At 46.5% G+C, this 21775-nt stretch overlaps 1 protein-coding gene across 11 annotated transcripts in view; it reads right to left on the bottom strand.

Moving 5' to 3' along the window:
• Positions 1-21775, bottom strand: part of PIK3C2G (phosphatidylinositol-4-phosphate 3-kinase catalytic subunit type 2 gamma) — a 2048585-nt gene that overhangs the window by 221236 nt on the left and 1805574 nt on the right. For all 11 annotated transcript variants that reach the window (XM_085652678.1, XM_085652687.1, XM_085652677.1 and 8 more), the window contains one exon: positions 11462-11654. In XM_085652678.1, coding sequence (XP_085508804.1) covers positions 11462-11654 — 193 coding nt within the window. The remainder of the gene's footprint in view (positions 1-11461; positions 11655-21775) is intronic.

The following is a 21775-nucleotide window of genomic DNA, read 5'->3' as shown; positions in this document are numbered from 1 at the left end:
CCATGGGAGCGTTATTGGCATTACGCTAATGGCAGCTGTACCGCCTGGTATGTGGAGGCATCTAAAATCATGGTAATGCCTGTGAAGTAATGAAAAACATCTTACAAAATAACTTCCAACAAGTCGGAGAGAGTTTTGTCTATGAGATAGTAGCAAAGCACAAAATTGTGCAGTGAGGAGGGGGGCCACAGCCCAGGCACCAGTGGCGCGCGTGGGGGATCCCAGGACTAGTGAGGGTTCGAAAAGCTGAAGTGCTCAAAGTTTGGAGGGTTTGAAGCATGTGAATTCTATGTGTGTGCGCGATAGAGCATAAGGCGTTGCCATATCTGCTGAAACTTCTTATCGGGGTTAGCTAAGCTGTGTGACAGCTGTTCCATTGCCAGAAGTTGCCATGTTCAAGCGAACCACTGTGCCACAGAGGGGGGTGACTTTTGTTTCCAGGCACATGCTATGAGCTAACACCCAATCAGCCTGGGTCATAGCAGCAATGCCGGGCGTATGCATAAGATGGTTGTGCAGGGGAGGCAACTGAGCGGGAAGCCCAGAATGCCCTTAATGTGGCCCAAAACCTCCTTCCAAAAGGTTGTAATCACCTTGCAAGACCACCAAATGTGGCAAAGAGTACGGTAGAATAGTTGCTAGATGAGTGGGCGTATGATACCATCGGATCTTCAATTTATACACAGTTTTGTCCTCCCCGAGACTGCAATAGGTTTTAGGGATATCTAGCCATAGTGTTTCCCATTGTTTAGTGTTTATCCCCCCAAGGGCATCGTCTTACCACACAACCTGGTAGCTATGCGTAAGGCCCCAGGTTGAACGTTGGAGCACTTGATAAGTTCTGGAGATCAGCCCTTTAGAGCCATAAAAGGCACATACTAACTTCTTGAAAGGGGTGAGGGGCTGCGTATATCCCAGTATGCGTTCCCCAATGCCGCAACTGGAGGTATTGGTGGCAGGCCATGGCAGGGAGAGCAAAATCTGCCCTCCAGTTCTCAAAGGACCTGATGGATGCTCTGAAAAACAAGTCGCTGAGTGTCCGGCAGTCCCCTTCCACCCAGTGGCAGAAGACAAGTGTCGGCAGACCGGGGGGAAGGCCGGATTACGTGTTATGGGTGTGTTGGGAGATGTAAGGAAGTGAGTCACCTTTTCAATGCAATTCTGTCCCAGATGTCTAATACCGCCCTGGTCCGGGCTGCAGCATAGGCACTGGGTGTGTAATCTCATTTGGACAGCCAGGCTAGGTCCCATACAGGCCGTCACGCTACCACCCGGTCCATGTGCAAACAGTGCTTCTCACTCTCGCGCACCACCCACTCGGAGATGTACTTCCAGGTGCGCCGCCCAGTAGTATTCCAACAGGTTTTGACATGCCAGTCCACCCCTGTCACTGGACCACATCAGTAGTGAGTGAGCTATGCAAGGAGGCTTCTTAGTCCATATGAAAGTGCGTAGCTCTTTCTGGAGGCGTTAAATTTCCTCCTGCGGGATCAACGTGTGCAGTGTCTGAAAGACGTGTAGAACCGGTGGGAGTATGTTCATTTTGATAGCGTTGATACGCCCCAACCAGGAGATATGGAGGGGCTTCTACCTCTGCAGTTCCACCAGAATCGAGTGACAGACGGGGGACCAATTAGCTTGAGACCATGTTGAAAGATTGGGGATAATATCAAGACCCAAATACTTGATGGAGTCAAATGACCATTGGAAGGCAGTGAAGTCTTGTAATGCCTTGGCCTCCGTGGTTGGAAGGGTAAGATTGAGAACGAAAGACTTAATCATGTTGACCTTGAAGCCACAGATAGCTGTAAAGGACTGCAAGTTTTCTATGACGTTGGGGAGCGAGGCCACGGGGTGAGCGAGGGTGAGAAAGAGGTCATCATCAAATAGATTGATCTTATGCTCCGGCGCCCCAAAGGAGATGCCCTTGATCCCTTCAGGAGCCTGGACGCAAATAGCCAAGGATTCTATTGACAAGGCAAAGAGCAGGGGTGAAAGCGGGCACCCCTGCCGTGTGCCCCACCCTAGGGGAATCAGGCTCATAGTCCTCCCATTCACTCAAACGTGAGCAGTCGGAGCTACCGAAGACGCCATGATTTTGGAGATAATTGTCTGTCCCAACCCGATCTTGTGGAGCACCGCGGAGATATGTCCAGTCCACCCTGTCAAACGCTTTCTCCACCTCAAGCGAGAGAAGACAGGCGGGTATGTCAAGTCTGCAAACTTTCTCTATTAAGTAGGCATTGTGCCGTATGTTATCAGCCCCTTGTCACTGGCGAATAAACCCCACCTGGTCAGGGTTGATGAGGTCTGGTAAATATGGGTCAAGACATGTTGCAAGGATTTTAATAAAGAAAAAAGTTTGGCATTCGAGTTAAGGAGGGCTATTGGTCGATGTGAGGAGCATTGGCCAGGATCTTTCCCTGCTTTGGGGATGAGCAAGATCTCTGCCATTCCCATTGTGGGGGTGAGTCCAGTGTCTTGCAAAAAGGAGTTGAACAGGGTCAGGAGGTACTCCTGTAGCAGAGGAATGAACAGGCAGTAAAAGAGTACCGGAAGCCGGTCGGGCCCGGGGACATTGCCAAGGGGAAGGGCTCGGACTGCATGGCGCAGCTCGTCTGCAGTGATGGGGGTGTCCAGGAGGGCTGCGTGGTGTAAGGATAAGGGTTCCCAGTCGCATTCAGTAAGATGTGTGAAGCCTTGTAGGGGAAAGGAAATACAGTTGCTGGTCATAGGCTCAAAAAGCTTCCAGCTTATCTCTCTCTGCTGTTACCTATGCCGCTTCATGCAGTGGCAGCTTAGCAACATGAGACTTAGCACGCTTGTGGCGGCGTAGTTTACGCACCAAGTTTCCCCATTTTATTGCTGCCCACATAGTATCTTTGGCGTAGCCACAAAAGGGCGCGCTCAGCTCTGCCCATGTGGTGTGCATGTAATTGGCCGCGTAATAGGGCCAGTTGTCTCTTGGTTCGGCGGGTGGGGGCTGCCTTATCCAGGCGATCCTGCTTCTCAATCTCTGCCACAAGTTCCGTCCTGGCTATGATCATGATATTACCCCTGATAACAGCTTTTAAGCCATCCCAAAGTGTATGTAGGGAGATTTCAGGCAGAAAAGACAAAAGTATTCTACAATGCCCTTTCGTATCTCTGCCACATCCACAGGGTCGCGCAATAGGGGTGGGCCTGGTGCCAGAGCGGGGTGTGTTCATGACGAGTACCAGCATCCCAAGCGAGGGCTAAGTGGGTGTGATCAGATAAAGAGATCTGAGAGCTCTACTGTGTAAAGGCGGCGCAGAATGGAAGATGTGACAAAAGCATAATCTATGCGGGAGTAGGAGGAGTGGATATGTGAGTAGAAGGAGTAATCCCTCATGCCAGGGTGCCTATATCATCACACATCTATAAGCCTGTAGCCTTCCATATCCCATTTAAGATTCACAGTCATCGTGCCTGTGTTTTGGAATGTCGCAGAACTTCTATCCAGAGAGGGGTTCCAGACCAGGTTAAAACCCCCACAGACTTTCAAGTCTCCTTCTACCAGTTGTTCCTGTAAGATATGTCTAATAAATGCGTCTTGGGAGGTGTTGGGAGCGTATATGTTGAGCAGCGTGAGCGACTGGTGTCCCTGGAGTAACTGAAGAGATAAAAAATGTCCTGTGTCTCTTTGACCACAATAGTGCAAAAGGTGGCTTTGCATAGGATGCCTACGTCTAGGGTTTTGGAGGTGGCGTATGCCCAGTGCCACCTGGGGTACTTGGGATGTGTCATGCAGTTTAGATCTACCTTGGAGAATTAAGAAATCTGGGTCCTGTTCTAGCACATAGTTCCAAATTTGCTTACGTTTGTTCAGAGAGTTCAGGCCTTGAATGTTTAAAGAAAGCAGTTTAAGGTCGCTCAGGGCAGACGGGGGGTCAGTGGGTTTACCAGAAGAGGTTTTGGACTGCACCAGGAGCAAAACTGGGACGCTCATATTGTTCTGGGGAAAAGAGGCCATCCCTGTCTCCGGCACCCCATGACGCTATCAGATTTAGCCCCTGTGCCAACACTGGGCTCATGTGGAACCCCACATCTGCCCCTTCCCCGAACCATGTGCCCCCAGCCATATCCCATGACCTCTCCCCGCCACATGCAGCCACAAATGCCTCTTCGCCATAAACCTGTGTTGCCTAATGTCCAAATGCAGGGAAAAATCAAAGGAGAACAAGTAAAAACAAGAGACCAACCGGGTCTAACTATGAATTCTTCCATATGCGGAGACCGGTGCCGACTCGCTCCAATCCCACTAGAGGAGTCACCCTCTGGGAGAGTAAGTCGGTGGGGGGTGGCCATCAGCAACCCAAAGGGAACAACAGGATCTTATCCTCAGAGCTCCCCGTTCCCCCGGGGCCTACTTCCAGTAGTGATAGGGCAGCACGGGGAAGGTGCGGCGTAGAGGTAAATTTGAATCTGTCTTTGTACTACCATGCGTTTATACAGAGCCAGCAGTCGAATGATCAGAAGAGGCCTTTCTGCCGAGTGCTCTGAGGTGATTAATCACATCCTGCTTGGCATCCTGGGAGGAGTGAACAGCGTGCTGTTTGTTGGTGCGACATTGGGGGACCCTAGCTCATTTGGGTTTTAGTTCATGTCCCAGTGAACCGGGTCGTGGCAGACCATCGCTGGTAAAAGATTACTCTGGCAGCCCCAGTATCTCCCTGGCCTCAGCCAATGAGTGTAGCGAGCAGTGCCTGCTGTCCCACCGGAAAAAGAGAGCGAACGGGTGGCTCATTGGTAGCGTTTTCCCAGGGCGCATAGATTGTCCATAACAGGCTTGAAGTTGCGGTGTTTCCGGGGAGTGACTGGGGAGAGGTCTTGGTACAGTTGGATCGTGTGGCCTTGGAAAGTAAGTTCTGTCTTGTTCTTTTTGGTGAAAAAGTGCACCCTGGTTAAGATGTCAGGTCCGCTGTCAGCTCTCCGCTTTCTCAGAGAGACTCAATGGGCCCAATCTAGGGCAGGAAAGGACGTGCCATCATCTCACCGGACAGCCTACAGGAGCTCAGCCGCAAAAGCCATAATGTGTATGCCCTCCGCCCCCGGTGAGACACCCCGGATGCAGATGTTGTTACGGCGGCTCCTATTTTCTAAGTCCTCTTGCTTAGTTTGCAGCTTGATATGCTGGTCTTCCAATGAATTGATGCACCGCCAGAGCATCTCCTGGTCCTCGGCTCATACGTCAACTGTCCGCTCCAGGTCATCCACCCTGTCGTCAATTTCTGACACCTCTTTTCAGATGTCCCGGAGGCCCGCTGTGAAGTCGACTTTGAGCGAAGAGATGTCGGCTCGTATCTCCTGCAGAAATTGGTCCATATATCCTTGATTGATTGGAGCTGAAGGCTCCCCCCCACTGTCACACCCGGAGTCATTGGGGGGTGCGATGACACCTCCTGCTGTGAGGTGTTGCCCCAAAAGATCATCACTGAGGTGTCTTTAGTTGCCTTGGAGTGGGGCATGGCAAGTGGGGGTTCGCTGGGTTCCCCATAGGGTGTCAACCCCCCACTCAGTTTACTAGTATGCAGGCCCACACTACCTGACTCCCCCGGATCCAGACAAGGCCGCTGGAGAAGGAGGAGTGTTCCAACAAGGTGGGCACCGCCCCAAATAACCATACCAATGGGCAAGCCAACTCTGGTGGGCAAAGGCCCCCGGCAGCAACCAGCGCCAGCACCCAGCAAACACCACCTGTGGCACCACCACCATCCGCAGGCCCGCTGTCTAGTCCCTGGGGCAGCGTCCCAATCACAGGCCCTGCCAGACCAATTCAGTAAATTTCACAGGCCTAGTGGGAGATTGCTGCAGGGGCCGTTGTGCACCAGGTGGAGGGGTCTGCCATTCTATCTGCCCCACCAGGTGCTCACCGAGAGTAAGAGTCCCCACACTGCACTTGTGTGTCTGCCGCTCACATGAAGTGCGGCCCCCTCAGGCGGTGTCCCTGACTCCAGCTAGCGCTGGTTGCTTACCAATATGGGTGTGGTACTGGGAGAGGCAGGTCCAATTCCACTCCACAGGAAGCAGCCTCTCTGCCAGGCCCCCTTGCAGGCCTCCGTAGCGCCGATGAGCTGAGTTACTCCTCCCTGGCCCAGGAAGCCCGTGTAGGCCAATACCTTGTGGGGTGCTCACCACTCCTCCGGTCTGCTCTGTCAGTCGGCGAGAGGGTGAAGAACGCCCTCAGATGTATCCAGCAGGAGGCGTCGGTGTCAGGGCCTAGCCTCGGGCCCACCAGTGGAGCGGCGCAGCAGCCGCCTCCCTCCACCACAGACAGCCGCCACAGGATCAGAACCCGCCCTGGTCATCCTCCTCACCAGCCGGGTGCAGACAAGTCTCCCCATGCAGCGGGGTGCAGCAGGCATGCAGCGACCTCCGGAGCCAAGATGGGGGCCGCTACCATCAGTCGCTCCTGATCGGGCCGAAGGGTGCGTAAACACTCATCCACCAGGCTCCAATAGTCTCCAGGAGCTTTCAGGACCACCCTGGATCAGCCGCAGGTGCTCCGGTGCAGTAATTAGAAGTACGGCAGGCCCCAGAAGGTTAGAGAGCAAGGGAGTCATGTCTTACTCCATTGCCTCCCTGGCCACGCCCCCTAGCTGAGTTTTCTTCAGCTGATAATGCATTAGCTACCCCCAGGGTTTCAAATTCAGCATATTAATCTGGAGCACAGAAACGAGTGTGGTGTGGCAGTAGTGCACCGATCCTCTTTCTTGTTCAATCTCAAAATGTAGCAAACATTGAGGGATTGTCTTTCACAGTTGTTTTAGCACCTTATTCTGTATCTGGGTCCCTAATTTATAGACAAGCGGACTGCTTAACAGATTCCCTCCACTCATTTATGGATTTACTGTGCCAATTGTCATTGCTCCACTCTAACTTTATTGTTATAGGGGATTTTAATCAACATGTAAATGATATGAATAGTAGAGCTGCTCAGCAGTTTTTGTCGGCTTTAAAAGGATTCAACTTAGAACAATTAGTGAATGGCCCCTCTCATAAGGCAGGTCATATGTTGGAACTTTTTTTATGAATCCTTCAATTGTTATGGTCAAGCCTGCCCTAAAGTTTACCTGCTCTGACCAATTTTTGATACCTTTCAAGGATTTAACAACCTTTTCCAGCAGGCTGCAAGCTGCATCACACAAAACCTTTGGAGCCTGGCAAATTTTTTCTGAACACTGCTTAGCTAAGGCATTACAATCCATCCCTATCAATTTATCAGACGCTTTAGATTTAGATGCTGTTGGTTTTAATGGCCGGATATCTGCTTCCAAGAGATCTAAGCCTTTTGCTTCATGGTTCTCATCCACTTTAAAAGAGGAGAAGTATTAATGCAAATGCAAACTTTTATGGTGTAAATGGAGGAAATATTTTGACAGGCATGTGATTTTTTTATATAAAGCAACACTGTAAAAGTTCTGTACATCCATTCGCAGGGTCAATAAGGCTGATATCTCCTCCACGATTGCCTCCACATCTAATAGGCCTTGCAAATATTTGAAGATTTTAAATTATTTCTTCTCTCCCACTAGTGCCAAGCACATACATACCCCTTCAATCAAGTTATGTGAGGGTCTTTCTGATTTCTGATTGAGTGCAGGGTTATACTGATCAGATTCTATTTCATTCTCTGGCCCTTTACTTACTGCCCTTAACTATATACCCCTGGAAAACTCCATTTCTGAACTAGCTAGATGAAAATTAGGATCCCCTTAGATCAATGTCCTTCGGATAATTTATAGCTGACTTCCCCTCTTGTTAATCCCATTGAGAACAAGCTGATGAATTCCTCATTGGAACTTCCTTTTGTTCCAAGGAGTTAGCTGCTTCCTTTATTTGAAAGAAAAAAAAATGAATCTGATCCTAATGATATACAATATTTTAGACCTATCTCACTTCTGCCTCTAGTGGCTAAGTTGTTGGAGTGGTTTATCAACAGACAACTCTCCGATTTCCTAGAATCCAATCAACTTCTGCACAATTCACAATCTGGATTCCACTCAAGATTCAGTACCAAATCTGCCCTGCATGAGGTCACTGAGTTTATCAAGGAGAATCTTGACCAGACCGCCTCTGCAATGTTGGTTTGACTGGACTTTTCCTTAGCATTTGACATGGTTTCTTATTCAATTTTGCTCAGCGACTTAGCAAAATTTGAATCCAAGGGCTAGCATTGTCCAGGCTTAGATCTTTCATTAAAGATAGGACACAGGCAGTATTTCTATCCTCTTATATTTCTACCTCCAAACCTTTAGCACGTGTGGGGTTCTGCAGGGCTCTGCGCTGAGGCCCACCATGTTCAACGTATATTTGGAGCCTTTAGCGAATGCTGTTAAATCATGAGGCTTGAGTGTGGTCTCATATGCAGACAGCACACAGGACCTTCAGTCCTTTCAGGAGAATGATGTGGATGCTCTGAACTCCTTCATACAGTGTCTTAAATCAGTTGTAGATTGGTTGAAGAATATTTGCCTCAGGCTCAATTCTGATAAAACAGATTCTTTTATTTAGTGCAAAGCACACTCCTGATGCTTGTAACTGGTGGCCAGGCGAGCTTGAAGTTCCTCCTTTGCCTGCCACAACTGTAAGAAATTTGGATGCTAAATTACATTTTAATCTTTCTTTTGAACCCCAAATTAAGGCAAATTTGTCAAGTTGTTTTGCTACACTCAAATCTCTAAAAGAATGTTGCACTTTATTCAGAAATATACGTGCAAGACTATTGTTCACTCATTGTTGACCTCAAAAGTGGACTACACTAAGTCTATATTTAAGCCTACCGGCTTATATGATTCAGGACCTTCAGACAATTCAAAATGCAGCTGCTTGTCTGATGCTGAATATACCTGTACACAATCAGTGACTTCCCACTTACGGGAACTACATTCGTTGCCTGTAACCAAATAGATCCAATTCAAGCTCTTAACCTTTGCCTTCAGAGCATTCAAACAAAAAGAACCTCTTTAGCTAAGGCGGAGATTCAAGGCCTACCATCAGGCAAGAGCCTTGAGATCTAATAATCTAAAGCTACTTCAACTTCCTTGGTTTCGCAAAGTTAGGAGAGGGGGAGATCTCACCTCTAAGCTTTGGAACTCTCTTTCTCTCAGTCTACGCTGTGTCACTTCTGAAACAGTTTTTAGAAAGAATTTGAAAACTTTTCTTTTTTAATGCCTGTCTGGTTGGTTCTTGATTCTGGGCTCGATTATCTGGTGAGTTCCGTTACTGGTCTCTTGCCGTGAGTGCTAGAAAGCTCCTTCAGAAGCAGTCGAGCGCTTTATAAATGATATTGTACTGTATTGTATTGGTGAATTAAGGGCCATATGTATCAAAAAAAGAGTTTCGCAATTCTCAAATAGCGATTTTTAGCGAATAGCAATTAGAGAATCTCAAAATGCAATATATGTAGGATTTGCACCCAATTTTTCAAATCCTACATATTCCTTATTTGCGGATCGCAAATTGAGATTTGCAAATAAGGAATACCTTCCCATTCATTCCTATAGGTTCGGAGGCCCATAGGAATGAATGGGTAGATATTCTCAATTTGCGATGACCAATTATATATTTATTTATTTAATTTAATTTTATTTATTTTAAAAGTTTTATATAGCGCTGGCTGGACCCGGAGGTATCAGAGCGCTTTACATGAAGAACGAACATTGTTCCAGAGCATAGTTACAAGTTACATGAGTTGCAGGAGCGAAGTTACGTGTGTTACAAGAGTAGCAAAAATAGACATAAGAAAAAAAAGCAGGCAAGGGGAGAGAATGAGGGGAAAGAGGATAGGCGTAGGAGAGGAAGATAACGAATAAAAAAGGGAAGAAGTGGGAGAGGGGGGAGGAAACACAACCCAGCAACGAGGAGAAACAGAGTCCGACAGTCGGCTGGGTAGCTGTTGGCCGAGGGGTGAGCCAGGGCCAGATTCTTCTATAGCTGTATAGGACAGCTCCACTGGTCATCGGCCACAGGTTGCTAGAGAATCAGAGAATTAGAGAATCGCAAATTGAGAATGCAACTTCAGGGTTGCAAGGGTGCCAAAAGGACACCCTGTTTCACCCCTGAAATATGCATGTGTGCACATTTTGCGCACATACATGTCCTAAGGGCATGTATGTGCGACATATGGCACTTTAAAAAAATCAAAAAAGTGCTTTTTTAAAGAAAATCGCAAATTACCACCAACTTGAAGTTGGTGGTAATTTACAATTCCTTAAGGACAAATAGCAAATTTCTGGTGCTTCCAGAATTGCATTTAAGGAATCGCAATTTGCAATTCCTTAATTGCATTTGCAAATTTTGCAATTCCCTATTTTGCGATGGCCTTTTTGGATGATACATCCCAAAAGGCTTTTACCAATTTGCAAACGGGCATTTCTGAGAATCTGCCCGTTTGCAAACGGCAAAAAGGCTTGATACATATGGCCCATAGACAATAGAGGTTCAGCGACTATGACCATGACTCTCACATCAAAACAGATCGGACTGATTCTCATGCTCCCTTCAAGCTGAAGTAGCACTAACAAAGATTTTCACATCAATATCAGGCATTGGTAGTTGTTTAAGGGTGAGGATGAACATACTACACAGAGAGGCAGGTTGAACCTTTTGTGGCCTTATAAAAGCCATTGATCCCTGGGTTTTCTATTGTTAACGCATTGCATGCATGTAGCTTGCCATGTTATGAAAATATTAAAATGATCTTATAATACACCAATTAATTTTAATTTGCACTCTAACCACCTCCATTTCAGAATCATCAGATCCCAAAGGATTTATAAATCATATTTTACACGCTCCGAGAAACATTGGCTGGCACGGGGGGGGGGGGGTGGATACATGCGTTCATGGTTTTCCCGTCTTTGGCAGTCAGTGCTTCAGTAGCATGTGAAGAGATTACACCCAATGGCTCATGGGAGGTACGTGACGTGTAAAGGTTAGACTCGTGTTGTAAGCCAGACATTGTATGAGGCAGACTGTGAAGACTTTTGTTTTACCAGTAGTGTGATCAGTTCTATTAGGCAATATGATGCACAACATTTGTATGATACAGGAAGGTATAGACTCCACGCACCAGCCTCTGCTCTTCAGGTCCAGTTATTGCTATTATTGTCTACCTTAACTCTTATCAAATGAGGAACCAACAGCATCCGATTGCTGAACAGAGCCACCACCAACTGACTGCACTCGAACATGGAGGTCGGGAAGACACCATGGATAACAAACGCACAACACTGGTTTGTCAAACAGCATAACAACACGTACTCTTAGTACTATGACTTTTTTTAATTTGGACTATCAGGTCTTACTGTACACAGAAATAGTATTTAATTTTTGAATTTACTATAAAATGAAAATGTTAGAGTAAACGACAACTTTTAAGTGGAGAATTTTCGAGCTAAGTAAAACTTTTTAAGATTAGGATTGATGATGTACTTACTCTTTCGTGTGTTTTGCTGAACCGTAAAACAGTTGCTCTTCTAATTGACCTGTCAGTAACTTGTACAGTACAAGGTTCCTGGGAATTGAGCTGTGAAGCAGACTTGGCAGGGTTTGAGAGCGACATATGTGCCAGGATGTGGATCATGTTGTTCAGTTTGACAGGGAAACACTCCACGCTTTCCTTTATTTTTCTAGGGGGACACAAATTTAGCTTTTAGTACTTGCAAATTAATTCCATGATTTCACCTCCTCCTTGTTTGTCTGCGCAGAGGTCAGCTCTCTACAGCACGACACACACTGGAAAAGCCAACACAAACAGATTTAAGGATTCTGTGGACGCAATTCTGCAAGCATGTCTTAGCATGTCTGTGAATATGTTCCTTTACCTGACTTATTGACTTTGCCAAAGGTTGGTTATGATGTGTACTCTTACAGCCATTGTAATCAAGAACAATGTTATAACAGTTAATGTTAACCTTCATCGTGCACATATTATCACAACAATAATCAGAGCGAGTCGAGTCAAATTTCTTTATAGTTTTTGAGTACTCAAGGGGGGTTCCTGTAGCGACCTGCATACCGCGGAGGGCCGAAGGGAGTGCAAGGCAGGGAGTTGGGCTCATGGCCTGGCTACAAGTGAGGCCCTGCAGCCAACCCCCCACACACTTTGGATGGCACAGGCTGAGCACCTGCGGGTTTGGGAACAGGGCTTGGTGCCAACTGCCAGTTGTGCATGGCTGAAGGGCGTGTGCGGCATGGTATCGGGAGCAGGATCTGAGCGCTGCGGTGCTTGGTGTGGGATGGTCGCCCAGGTCCTATGGCCACCTCACACCATGCACAGGCCCGGCTCTTTGTTCATGCCTATGTGCAGAGTGTTGGGGGCTGGACACCAGCAGGGGGTTGGCTGGGCACAAGGAGCAACTCATGAGTGATGTAATATACGAGGTCATAAGCAGTGAAAATTATGGTCCCAAGTTTTAGTTAGCTCAACAAATTATAACTTGTGAATTTCAGTGTTTGTTTGTTTTTTAAATGTTACATTTTTCATTATTACCATGCCTAACTATAGTACCATGTTAAACTTTGTTTTTTTCAGTGAAAGTCTGTCTTTTTAAACCCAAAGTAAGATCATATTACAATTCCCAGCTATAACTTCACTATAATCGTTGTTTCTCAAAGCCAATTTCAGGTTTTTTTAAGACACATTCACCCAACTCCCCAGATGAGCACAGTTTTTATCTGTGAGCAGTTGTAGGCTAGCCCTAGGGCCTGACCTCAGGCCATGAATTACACCCAACCTCTCTTGGGAAGCCAAACCCCGAAGATACCCAACACCTGCCATGTATATTCTTGAGCTGTGTGGGGCAGTGGGTTGGCTGTAAGACATGGTGGCTATGTCCTGTGACTAAATCCCTGTGGGCAGACAGAAATTCTTGGTGTGGGGGTGGCCATAGGGCCCACCCGCGAACAGACAATCGTCTGCTGCATATAGCCTTTGTGTGTGAGTGGGGGGGGGTTGGCCGCAGGACCTGGCCCGGAGCCAAGCCCTATGCCCAACCATTCACAGGCAGCCAACCCCCCCCACAGATTTTCACCCCAAAATCTCCTGCGTCCAGTCACCTGCAGATGCCCAACCTCACAGTATATTGCTTTCAGGCATGCATGACGTGGGGTTGCTCCCATGTCCTGGGTTCTGGCCAGGCCTCATACCCAACCGCCACTGGTGGCAGATCCTCACAGACCCCAACCCCAAATGTTTCATCTATTTAATTTTCTACGTTTTGGCACCATAGTAGTCTTGTGGTACAATGACCAAGCGTCACACCATGGTGCTGCGGGATTGTGCTAGTTTCACTCAGCAAAGCTTGCAGGGCTCCATGGAAAGCTCTCTCTCGAGTATAGGGCCACCTCATGGTTGTGCTGGGCTCCAAGGGAAAACCACAGTAACTGCGGCATGATTTCTTATTTTGGCCCCCTGGGCTGATTCCTCTCGGTCCCCCTTACAGGTTCCAGGGTGTCACAGGCACCTTACACACTTATATATTTTTTTAAATGAATTTCAGAACATGGAGACCAAGGGCCTCATTTACGAAAAATAATGCAACGTAAAGCCGCAAGCCATTTTCTGTGCCGAGCTGCATCATTGTAAAAGAACAGGGATGTGTCATATTAACAACAATACAACACATCTGTGTGCTTTCTTCAAGGCTGGTGCACAGTTGGATGCCATGCGCCAGCACAGGCACCATTGCATCATGTTGCAAGGGTGCCTGCACTGCAGGCATGATTGTTTTTGTGTGGGAAGGAGCACCAGCTCCTTCATGCACAAAAACAATCACTGATGGCATTTTCCTCCTTCTATGTCTGCTGCAGAATGCAGCACACATAGAAGAGCAAACAAAAGAGGAGAAATATATTTTTTTCCTTGTTTCACCACTCCTATACCTCCTCTGGGGAAGCATAGTATTCGGACGCATTCCCAGCTTTACAAAACTTTGTAAATATGGGAATGTCTCAGGTTACAATGATGTTGCGTGGGAACACCCACAGCAGCACCCATGGAACGCCCCTTTGATGCAGAGTAATGCATGAAAGGGGCCCATATTTACAAGGCCATGAAAAGTCATGCAGGGTGATTCTACGTGGCCTTGTAAAAATGGGCAGGCAAACTGCGACACCGCTGCGTCAAAAAAAGGGGACGCACCAGCAGCGCAATGGCCTTGTAAATGAGGCCCCAAGTACCTGCGTCCAGTAATGGTAGCCAAAGCATTTTTGTTGAAGTTGCACCCAGGCAATCATATCCCCATGGTACCAAAAAGGTAAACAAAAAATAACTCACTTTTTACTGTACTGTGGGAGTCCTGTAGAACTCCAGAGGGACTAATTGTCCAGATATAATCATTTTTTTAACCCTTTCAAACCAACCAGGAGCACTATTTTTAAACACAAATTTCTTGAAACTTGATGGATGGATTCACACCAAATAATGAAAAGCGCGCTTTGAGAGTTGTAACTTTCTACCAACAGCATTTTATTTCTGTATCACTAACAGAATTAAGATGGGAAAACTATGTTTTGCGACCCGCCCTTTTCTCGTCTTACATGGATGAACTTTTTATTAAAGTTTTGTGAAGACTCATCAATGGCACAACATTTTTTAGAACAACAAAAAACGCTCTTCTAATGGAAAGTCTGACCTCACTGTAACTACTCAGAGGTGACTACCACTGTATAATAAATATAGACTGTGCATAGTGGGGGGTGGCCACCTGCAAGGGGGACTGGATATAGTAATATCATTTGAAATGACATTATGATTAGATGAAAAGTCAGTTAACATTTACATCTTTCAAAAAAGACCCTGAAATTCACTAGTTACAGTTTACTGATCAAGCTAGAATTAGAGCCCCCACCATGCTCTGCTACTGGCCTGACTCTTACAGAGTATAAGGAAGCCATTCTCAGAGCCAAAACGGAATTCTATACTGGCAAGATAGAGGAGGCAAAGAACTCTACAAGAGAGCTCTTTAAGACCGTTTCCTCCCTATCCAAGCTCCAGCAAGAAGACTCGTTTTATTCTGAACAAAATTTATGTGATCAAATGGCCAGGTTCTTCCAGTCAAAAGTGTAAACTATATACAGTGAACTGGAAGGAACGGACCCTGGCCCCCATAATCCACCTTCTCAGGATAGCGAGGTGGGGTTAGAAATTGCTAATCATCTATCTAGCTTTTCCCCAATGACATGGAACTTGGTAAATGATCTCTTACTGACAATCAAGTCTGGCTCACCAGATGATCCATGTCCACCGAACATAATTCACAAGGCCTCGAGATTAACTAGCTCGCTACTGACCCCACTTTAAACACTACCATAGGGTCTGGAGATTTTCCTATAGCATGGAAGAAAGCATGCATTAGACCTATTTTAAAGAAGCCCTCCTTGGACCCTAGGGATGTTAAGAGTTATTGACCTATCTCCTGCCTACCTTTGGCGGCCAAGGTCTTGGAGAAAGCTATTAACCATGAATTAAATCGTTTTCTTATCTCCAATAATACTCTGGATATCTCTCAACATATTTTTCATGCAGACCATTCTACAGAGTGGGCACTAGTTATGGTCACGGAAGAACTTCGCATGCAAATTGACAGTGGTGGTAGGGCGGTCCTGATCCTACTTGACCTGCCGGCCACGTTTGATACTGTGAATCATCTAATTCTTACGCAACGGCTGAAGGCAAGTGGGATCCGGGACATGGCGCTGGCTCTTCTTTCATCATTCCTGACAAACAGAGAACATAAGGTTTGCTGAGACAACCTCAAGTTGGCCATATTTCATCTCCCTTGTGGAGTCCCACAAGGGTCGGCGCTCTCACCCACACTCTTTAATATCTATGTGACCCCATTGGCCAAACTAGTTAGAGACTTTGGTTTCTCACTTGTGTCATATGCTGACGACACTCAAATCATAGTTTCCATATCTTCAGTGAATGAGGTGCTGTCGGCTAGGTTTCATAGTTGCCTTGATAGCATCATACAATGGATGCACACCAACTATTTGAAACTAAATACAGAGAAGAACAAAATCATGGAGTTTGGTAATGGCCCTCTAATTTGGAATGCAGCTTGGTGGCCAACAGTGGCAGGAACCTATCCATCACCAGTGGCTAAGATGAATACTTTGGGTGTAATGTGGGATACACAGCTTAATTTCTCTGCACAGATTAACCAGGTCACTTCAGCCTGTTACTTTATGTTGAATATTCTACGGAAGATCTTACCATTTCTTCCAATGTAATTGAGAAAAACGGTGGTGGTAGCTCTTGTGCTATCTCGGATTGATTACTGCAATGCCCTCTATTTAGGGGTTGATAAATGGCAGTTAACTAAGCTACAATCTCTTCAGAACACCACAGCCCGGACATTACTCAATATTCCTAAATTCAATCGCATTTCAGGGGCCATTAGGGGTCTTCACTGGCTCCCTGTCAAGCAGCGTATTGAATTCAAGGCTCTGTGCCTGGTCCATAAAACCTTGTATGGAGGCGGTCCTATGGCGTACCGCAATCTATTCCAATGGTACTGTCCAGGGCGTCCACTAAGGTCTGCCAATCAGGCTTTGGTTAAAATCCCGAAATGGAGGAAGGCTATGTGGGGTGGTAGATGCCTCTCCTACCTGGCTCCCAAACTATGGAATAGGCTGCCCTTGAAGATTAGATCTCAATCAGTTCAGTCTAAATTCTGAGTTTTACTAAAAGCCTGGCTCTTTCCATCTTAGCAGTTGATCTGATCTTTTCAGGCTTATCCTTTCTTCTGTGTCTTCTCCAGTGCCAGGACGCCTCGGCAATCAAACGCTATATAAAACCCCTACTTACTTACTTACTTATAGACTGATACACTCTTGACATGTTCAATGCCATCATTGATGACATCACTGATACTATCTCAAATGACATAATTGAGGATAACAATGGTGAATTTCAATGGGTTTTTGAAGTTTAAATGTTATGGTTTAACTGACATTTTCCCCTGCTAGTCCGGGCACCCAACAACTTTTTGCAATGAACTCTCCCGATTTCGTTTGTACAGGCTTTAGGTATCTGCACACTTTACCTCTGCTAACCAGTGCTAAAGTGCTTTTACGCTCTCCTTAAAACATGGTAGAATTGGCTTTTACCCAATGGGCATACTTAAATAAATTGTAAGCCCCCAGTAAAGTGGTACTTTAATTCCCTGACTTACAACTCGCCAGGGGGCGTGTTTGCAGTGTGCTGCAAGGAGGGGGCGTGGCCTCCGGCGTGATGCCGGTCTTTTATTTATTTATTTTAAGAAGGGGGGCTGTGTGGCCCCCCTTCTTTTTTTAATTTATGGGCCCTGGGGACCCCATCTCCCAGGGCCTGCCCCCGAATTTTTTGTTTAGAATTTCTTTTTTTTTAAGGGGGCCGCGTGGCCCCCCTCCCGAGGCCTTAATCGGCCCCGGGGACCACAACCCACGGGGCATGGCCTTTTGTTTACATTTTATTCTTTTGGAGGGGGGCTGCGTTGCACCCCTCCTCAGGCCACTTATGGCCCCGGGGACCCCATCCGCCGGGGCCAGCCTTTGTTTTTTATTATGTTAAAAAAAAATATATTTATAGAAACACCTAGGACATGCCGGACAAACCGTACGTACTTATCACCATGACGATTTGTGTGATATTCATTAAAAGGCGACTATGCATACAATGAATCCACGTGGAATGTATTTACACCGCTAGTGAAGCTCTGACGTGTCTGATGCCCTACCATGCCTAATCCCGGCTCTCCCACCTGTGGGTACTCTCCAAGTAGACTCCCTTGTCGTTTATTTATACAAACATGGGTAGCTATTGACGGGCACATTTAATACACATGCACACCAAGCCATTCAAAGGGGATTTGACAAAAATTCGACTAAACTATGCAAGAAACCCCCCTCACGGTTAATAAAACACACATGCACCGCCGGATGTGTAATTCTTTTTATTTTACTCTCTTGAAAGGAGACGAACCTCACTTGAGAGTCACAGCGTGCTCCTGGCTGATCCCAATGCTGTGTTACACCCACCAGTGCCCGCTGAGTGCCACACACCTCTGTGTTTTATTCCACCAGCTAGTGCGTATGCTATGACTCTCTCTAGGCCATGTGCACTGTAACACCTCCCCGTGAATATGTCATGCCACACTTGCCTTCGCACAGGTTATATTGCCCCATCTAACGTGCCTTCCTCGATGCCTATGTTATAACGCACAGCGCTATGCCATACATATTACAATCAGGGATCCATATCTTTGTCACAGTGCATATGCAACGTTACACTCCCCAGCACATATTTTATATTACAACTTTAGAGACTAGTTAGGTTACACAACACTGCCCTGTGCATATTATACTCCAAGGTGCATATCGCATAGCACGCGCTAGTGCCTGTGCTATCTCGTGCTCTCCAAGGAATCTGTCATTGCGCACAATGTCTTCCATATTATATTTCACGCCCCGGTTCATCTTATATCACACTTTTTGGTGCATAGTTTATACCATACACTATATCTAGTTTTCATTTTCAATCGGGCTCTCGGGACTATATTCTATATAACACTGCGTTCACCTACCCTTTTCATGGGCATTACATTTTGCGATGGGGGGTGGAGGGTCAGGGGGTGTTTCTGCCAAGTGAGCCCGGAGTCACAGTCACAAGCGTCCTCTTTTAAGTAGTTCGCACAGACAACCATTTTAAAAACAATAAAGTTCCTAATACCCGCCTTCTCTGAACAGTTAGCTTGCTGCCCCTTCCACCTCCTCCCTATCCTCTGTTGTCTGAATCCATAGACTAGCCTCCTCCCTCCTGCCATGCATGGTCTGATGTGCTGCCACTGCCCTCCATTTAGCATGATGTACCAGTCCACTCCTCCTGCCCTCCATTGCCCAATTCTATGCCCCATCATTTACCTCCTGCTTAGTCTCTGTGCTTAGCTTGCTGCCCCTATTCTCCTTCCCCCTGCCCTCCGATGTCTTTGTGCATGCTCCTGCTCCATCCTTTTTGCCCACCATGTTCCATGGACCTGCCACTCCTATCTAGACTGAGTGTTCTGTTGAGCTGCCACTCCCCTCCCACCTGCCTAGCATTGTCAGATGACTGTAACCTGCCCCTGCCACCTCCACCCTGCCTGTCCACATTCCATGCCCCTATCCCCTTTCTCCTGTCCTTCATTGTCCATTTTACTGCCACACCCTTCAGCTCTCCCTGGTCTCTTGTGCTGCAACTGCTCCTCCTGCCTGCCCCGCTTGATCTATTGGGAGGCCCCTTCCCCTGAACTCTCTTGTCTGTGCCCTGACCCTCCCTTCAATCCTCCATGGTCCTTTGTGCATGCCCCTGCACCCTCCTTCTTGCCCATCATAGCCATTGTGCTGCCACTAACCCTCCCGCTTGCCATGCATGGTCTTCTGTGCTGCCCCTCCCACCTTCCCTGTGTGGTCAGCTAGCTGCCCCAGACCCCCTCCCACCTTCCCTCCATGGTCTGTGTGTATGCCATCATAGTCTCACTGTTGCTCCCAAGGTGTGTCTTGCTTCTAGTGCCCATCCTGCCTGACCTCCATGGTCATCTTGCTGCTCCTGCCCTGCACCCTTGCCCCCAGCCCTCTGTTTCCATGTGCAGACCCCTATTCCCTCCCTCCTGGCTTGTCTGTTCCATTGTAATGCCTCTGATCCGTTCCTCCTGCCCTTTATGGTCTGTTATGCTGCCTCTTTCTCTCTTGTCTGTCCATTATGGTCAGCTAGCTACCATTGCCTCTTTCCCCTCTGTTCTCTGTTGTCCATGGTCCTGTCCCCTCCCTATTGCTTTCAATGGATTGTTGTGCTGCACTCTCGTTCCGCATGCCCTGTGTGGTGTATTGTGCTGCTGCAAACCCTGATGCCTGCCCTGTAGGGTCAGTTTGGTACACTTCTCCATGTCCCTCCTGTCCTCTGTGATCCGAGTCCATGTCCCTACCCCAATTCCTCCTGCCTTCCATGATCCAATGTGCCATACTGGTGAACATTTTGGACTTAGTAAGAGGGAGATTTTGAAAACAAAGTGGGGTATTGATTTTCCCCTTTGAGTTACATTGAAAAAGAGGAGATTGTAGACAGGAGACAGATCAAATAAAGCTCATTTGAGCTTAAAAACATCGGACATTTCCTGGCTGAATCGGGTCTGTTGGCATGTATGGTTGTACAACCACTGCCTCTTCCTTCTGCCCACAATGGTCTATTATATTGCCACAGCCTCTCTTGCCAGTCCTGTATTTTTGGTTTGTTACCCCTGCCCCCTTTTCCACTGCCCTCCATAGTCTGTTGTGCTGCCATTGCCCTTTCTGCCGCCCAGTGTGGTCAAATTGTTGCCTCTGCATCCTCCTACCTGCTTTCAATTTTCAGAGTCTGTGCTCCTGTCCTCTGCTTCTCAACAGTATCCTAATGAACAACTAGATTGCTAAAATTCTATATTTATTACAAAAGTGTGGAACACCTGGCGTCATCTTGATGTAATCAAAACTATAATACCTAGAGCATTTCCTTTAGAAATTACATATATGAGAGGATCTTATTTGCATCAAAATTATGGTTAGTGCTCTAAAAAATTAAAATCAGGACATATTTTTCAAATAGAGACAAAGCACTTTTAAATTATTTGTTATCTTTATCTTTTTATTCAGTTGACCACTTGATTAAATGTTGCACTTAGGGGAGAGGATGTGGTGTTCCTTCCAGAGCTGCAGACTTTGCAACTGGGGAACCAGGTTGGAGTTTCTACTTCAGCTCGACATTCTGGGATTCTGGTCAAATCACTTAATCTCCCCATGCCTACAACCAAAATGAATTTGTTCTTGTGTGATGTAACCAATGCTCATGTAAAGCACTCCAATACCTGACAAGTCTGCACTATATAAAACTGCGAAAACACAAAAAATTAAAAGTGTTTTGCACACTTCTGTCATTGGGCTACATGTGGGCTACATCTGGGTGATATTTGTGCTGCATTTGGGCTCTTTTGTCTCTGCTGGCCATCTTGGGAGATTTATTTGTTATGAAGTTTCCTAATTTCCTCATTTACTGCAGTCTCCTCAGTAGGAAATGCGTTCAGTTTTTTATTTTGATTCCATCAAGAAGGTATTCAGATATGTCACACATTTGCCATAAATTCTGAATGTTAGCACTCTAGTTGCTCATTAGATCACTGTAGTAAAGCTACTGCTCACCACGGAAGTCTGCTGCTGGTATTAAAAGTGCATGTTTCAGTCTGCATGTCAGAATTTTTTAATGAAATAGAAGAGGATTTGAGAAGTCACTCAAAATGTGCCCTCATTTTTCTTTCTTCAGCACTAATCATAATTTCAATGGCAATATGAACCCCCTCATTTTTTTTCCTTTGCAAATTAAATGTTTTAAGTGTTACCACTTTTTTCCAATCAAGTTGGCTTCAGGTGTGCCATACTTTTGTCATAAGTAAGACTGTTAGCGCTCTAGTTGTTCTTTAGAACACTCTGGGACATTCTGTCATTGGGCTATACTTGGGCTTCATCTGGGTGATATTTGTGCTATATTTGGGCTCTTTTGTCTCTGGTGGCCATCTTGGGAGACTTATTTGTTATGAAGTTTCCTAATTTCCTCATTTACTACAGTCTCCTCCGTAGGAAATACTTTCAGCTTTTTCCTTTGATTCCATCAAGAAGGCATTCAGATGTGTCACACTTTTGCCATAAATTCCGAATGTTAGCACTCTAGTTGCTCATTAGATCACTGTAGTAAAGCTACTGC

This window comes from Triturus cristatus, chromosome 4_1 (assembly GCF_964204655.1).
Source record: "Triturus cristatus chromosome 4_1, aTriCri1.1, whole genome shotgun sequence".
In the NCBI taxonomy this organism is placed as follows: domain Eukaryota; kingdom Metazoa; phylum Chordata; class Amphibia; order Caudata; family Salamandridae; genus Triturus; species Triturus cristatus.
The sequence above is the reverse complement of the archived record's forward strand: the minus strand, read 5'-3'. Positions and strand labels throughout refer to the sequence as shown.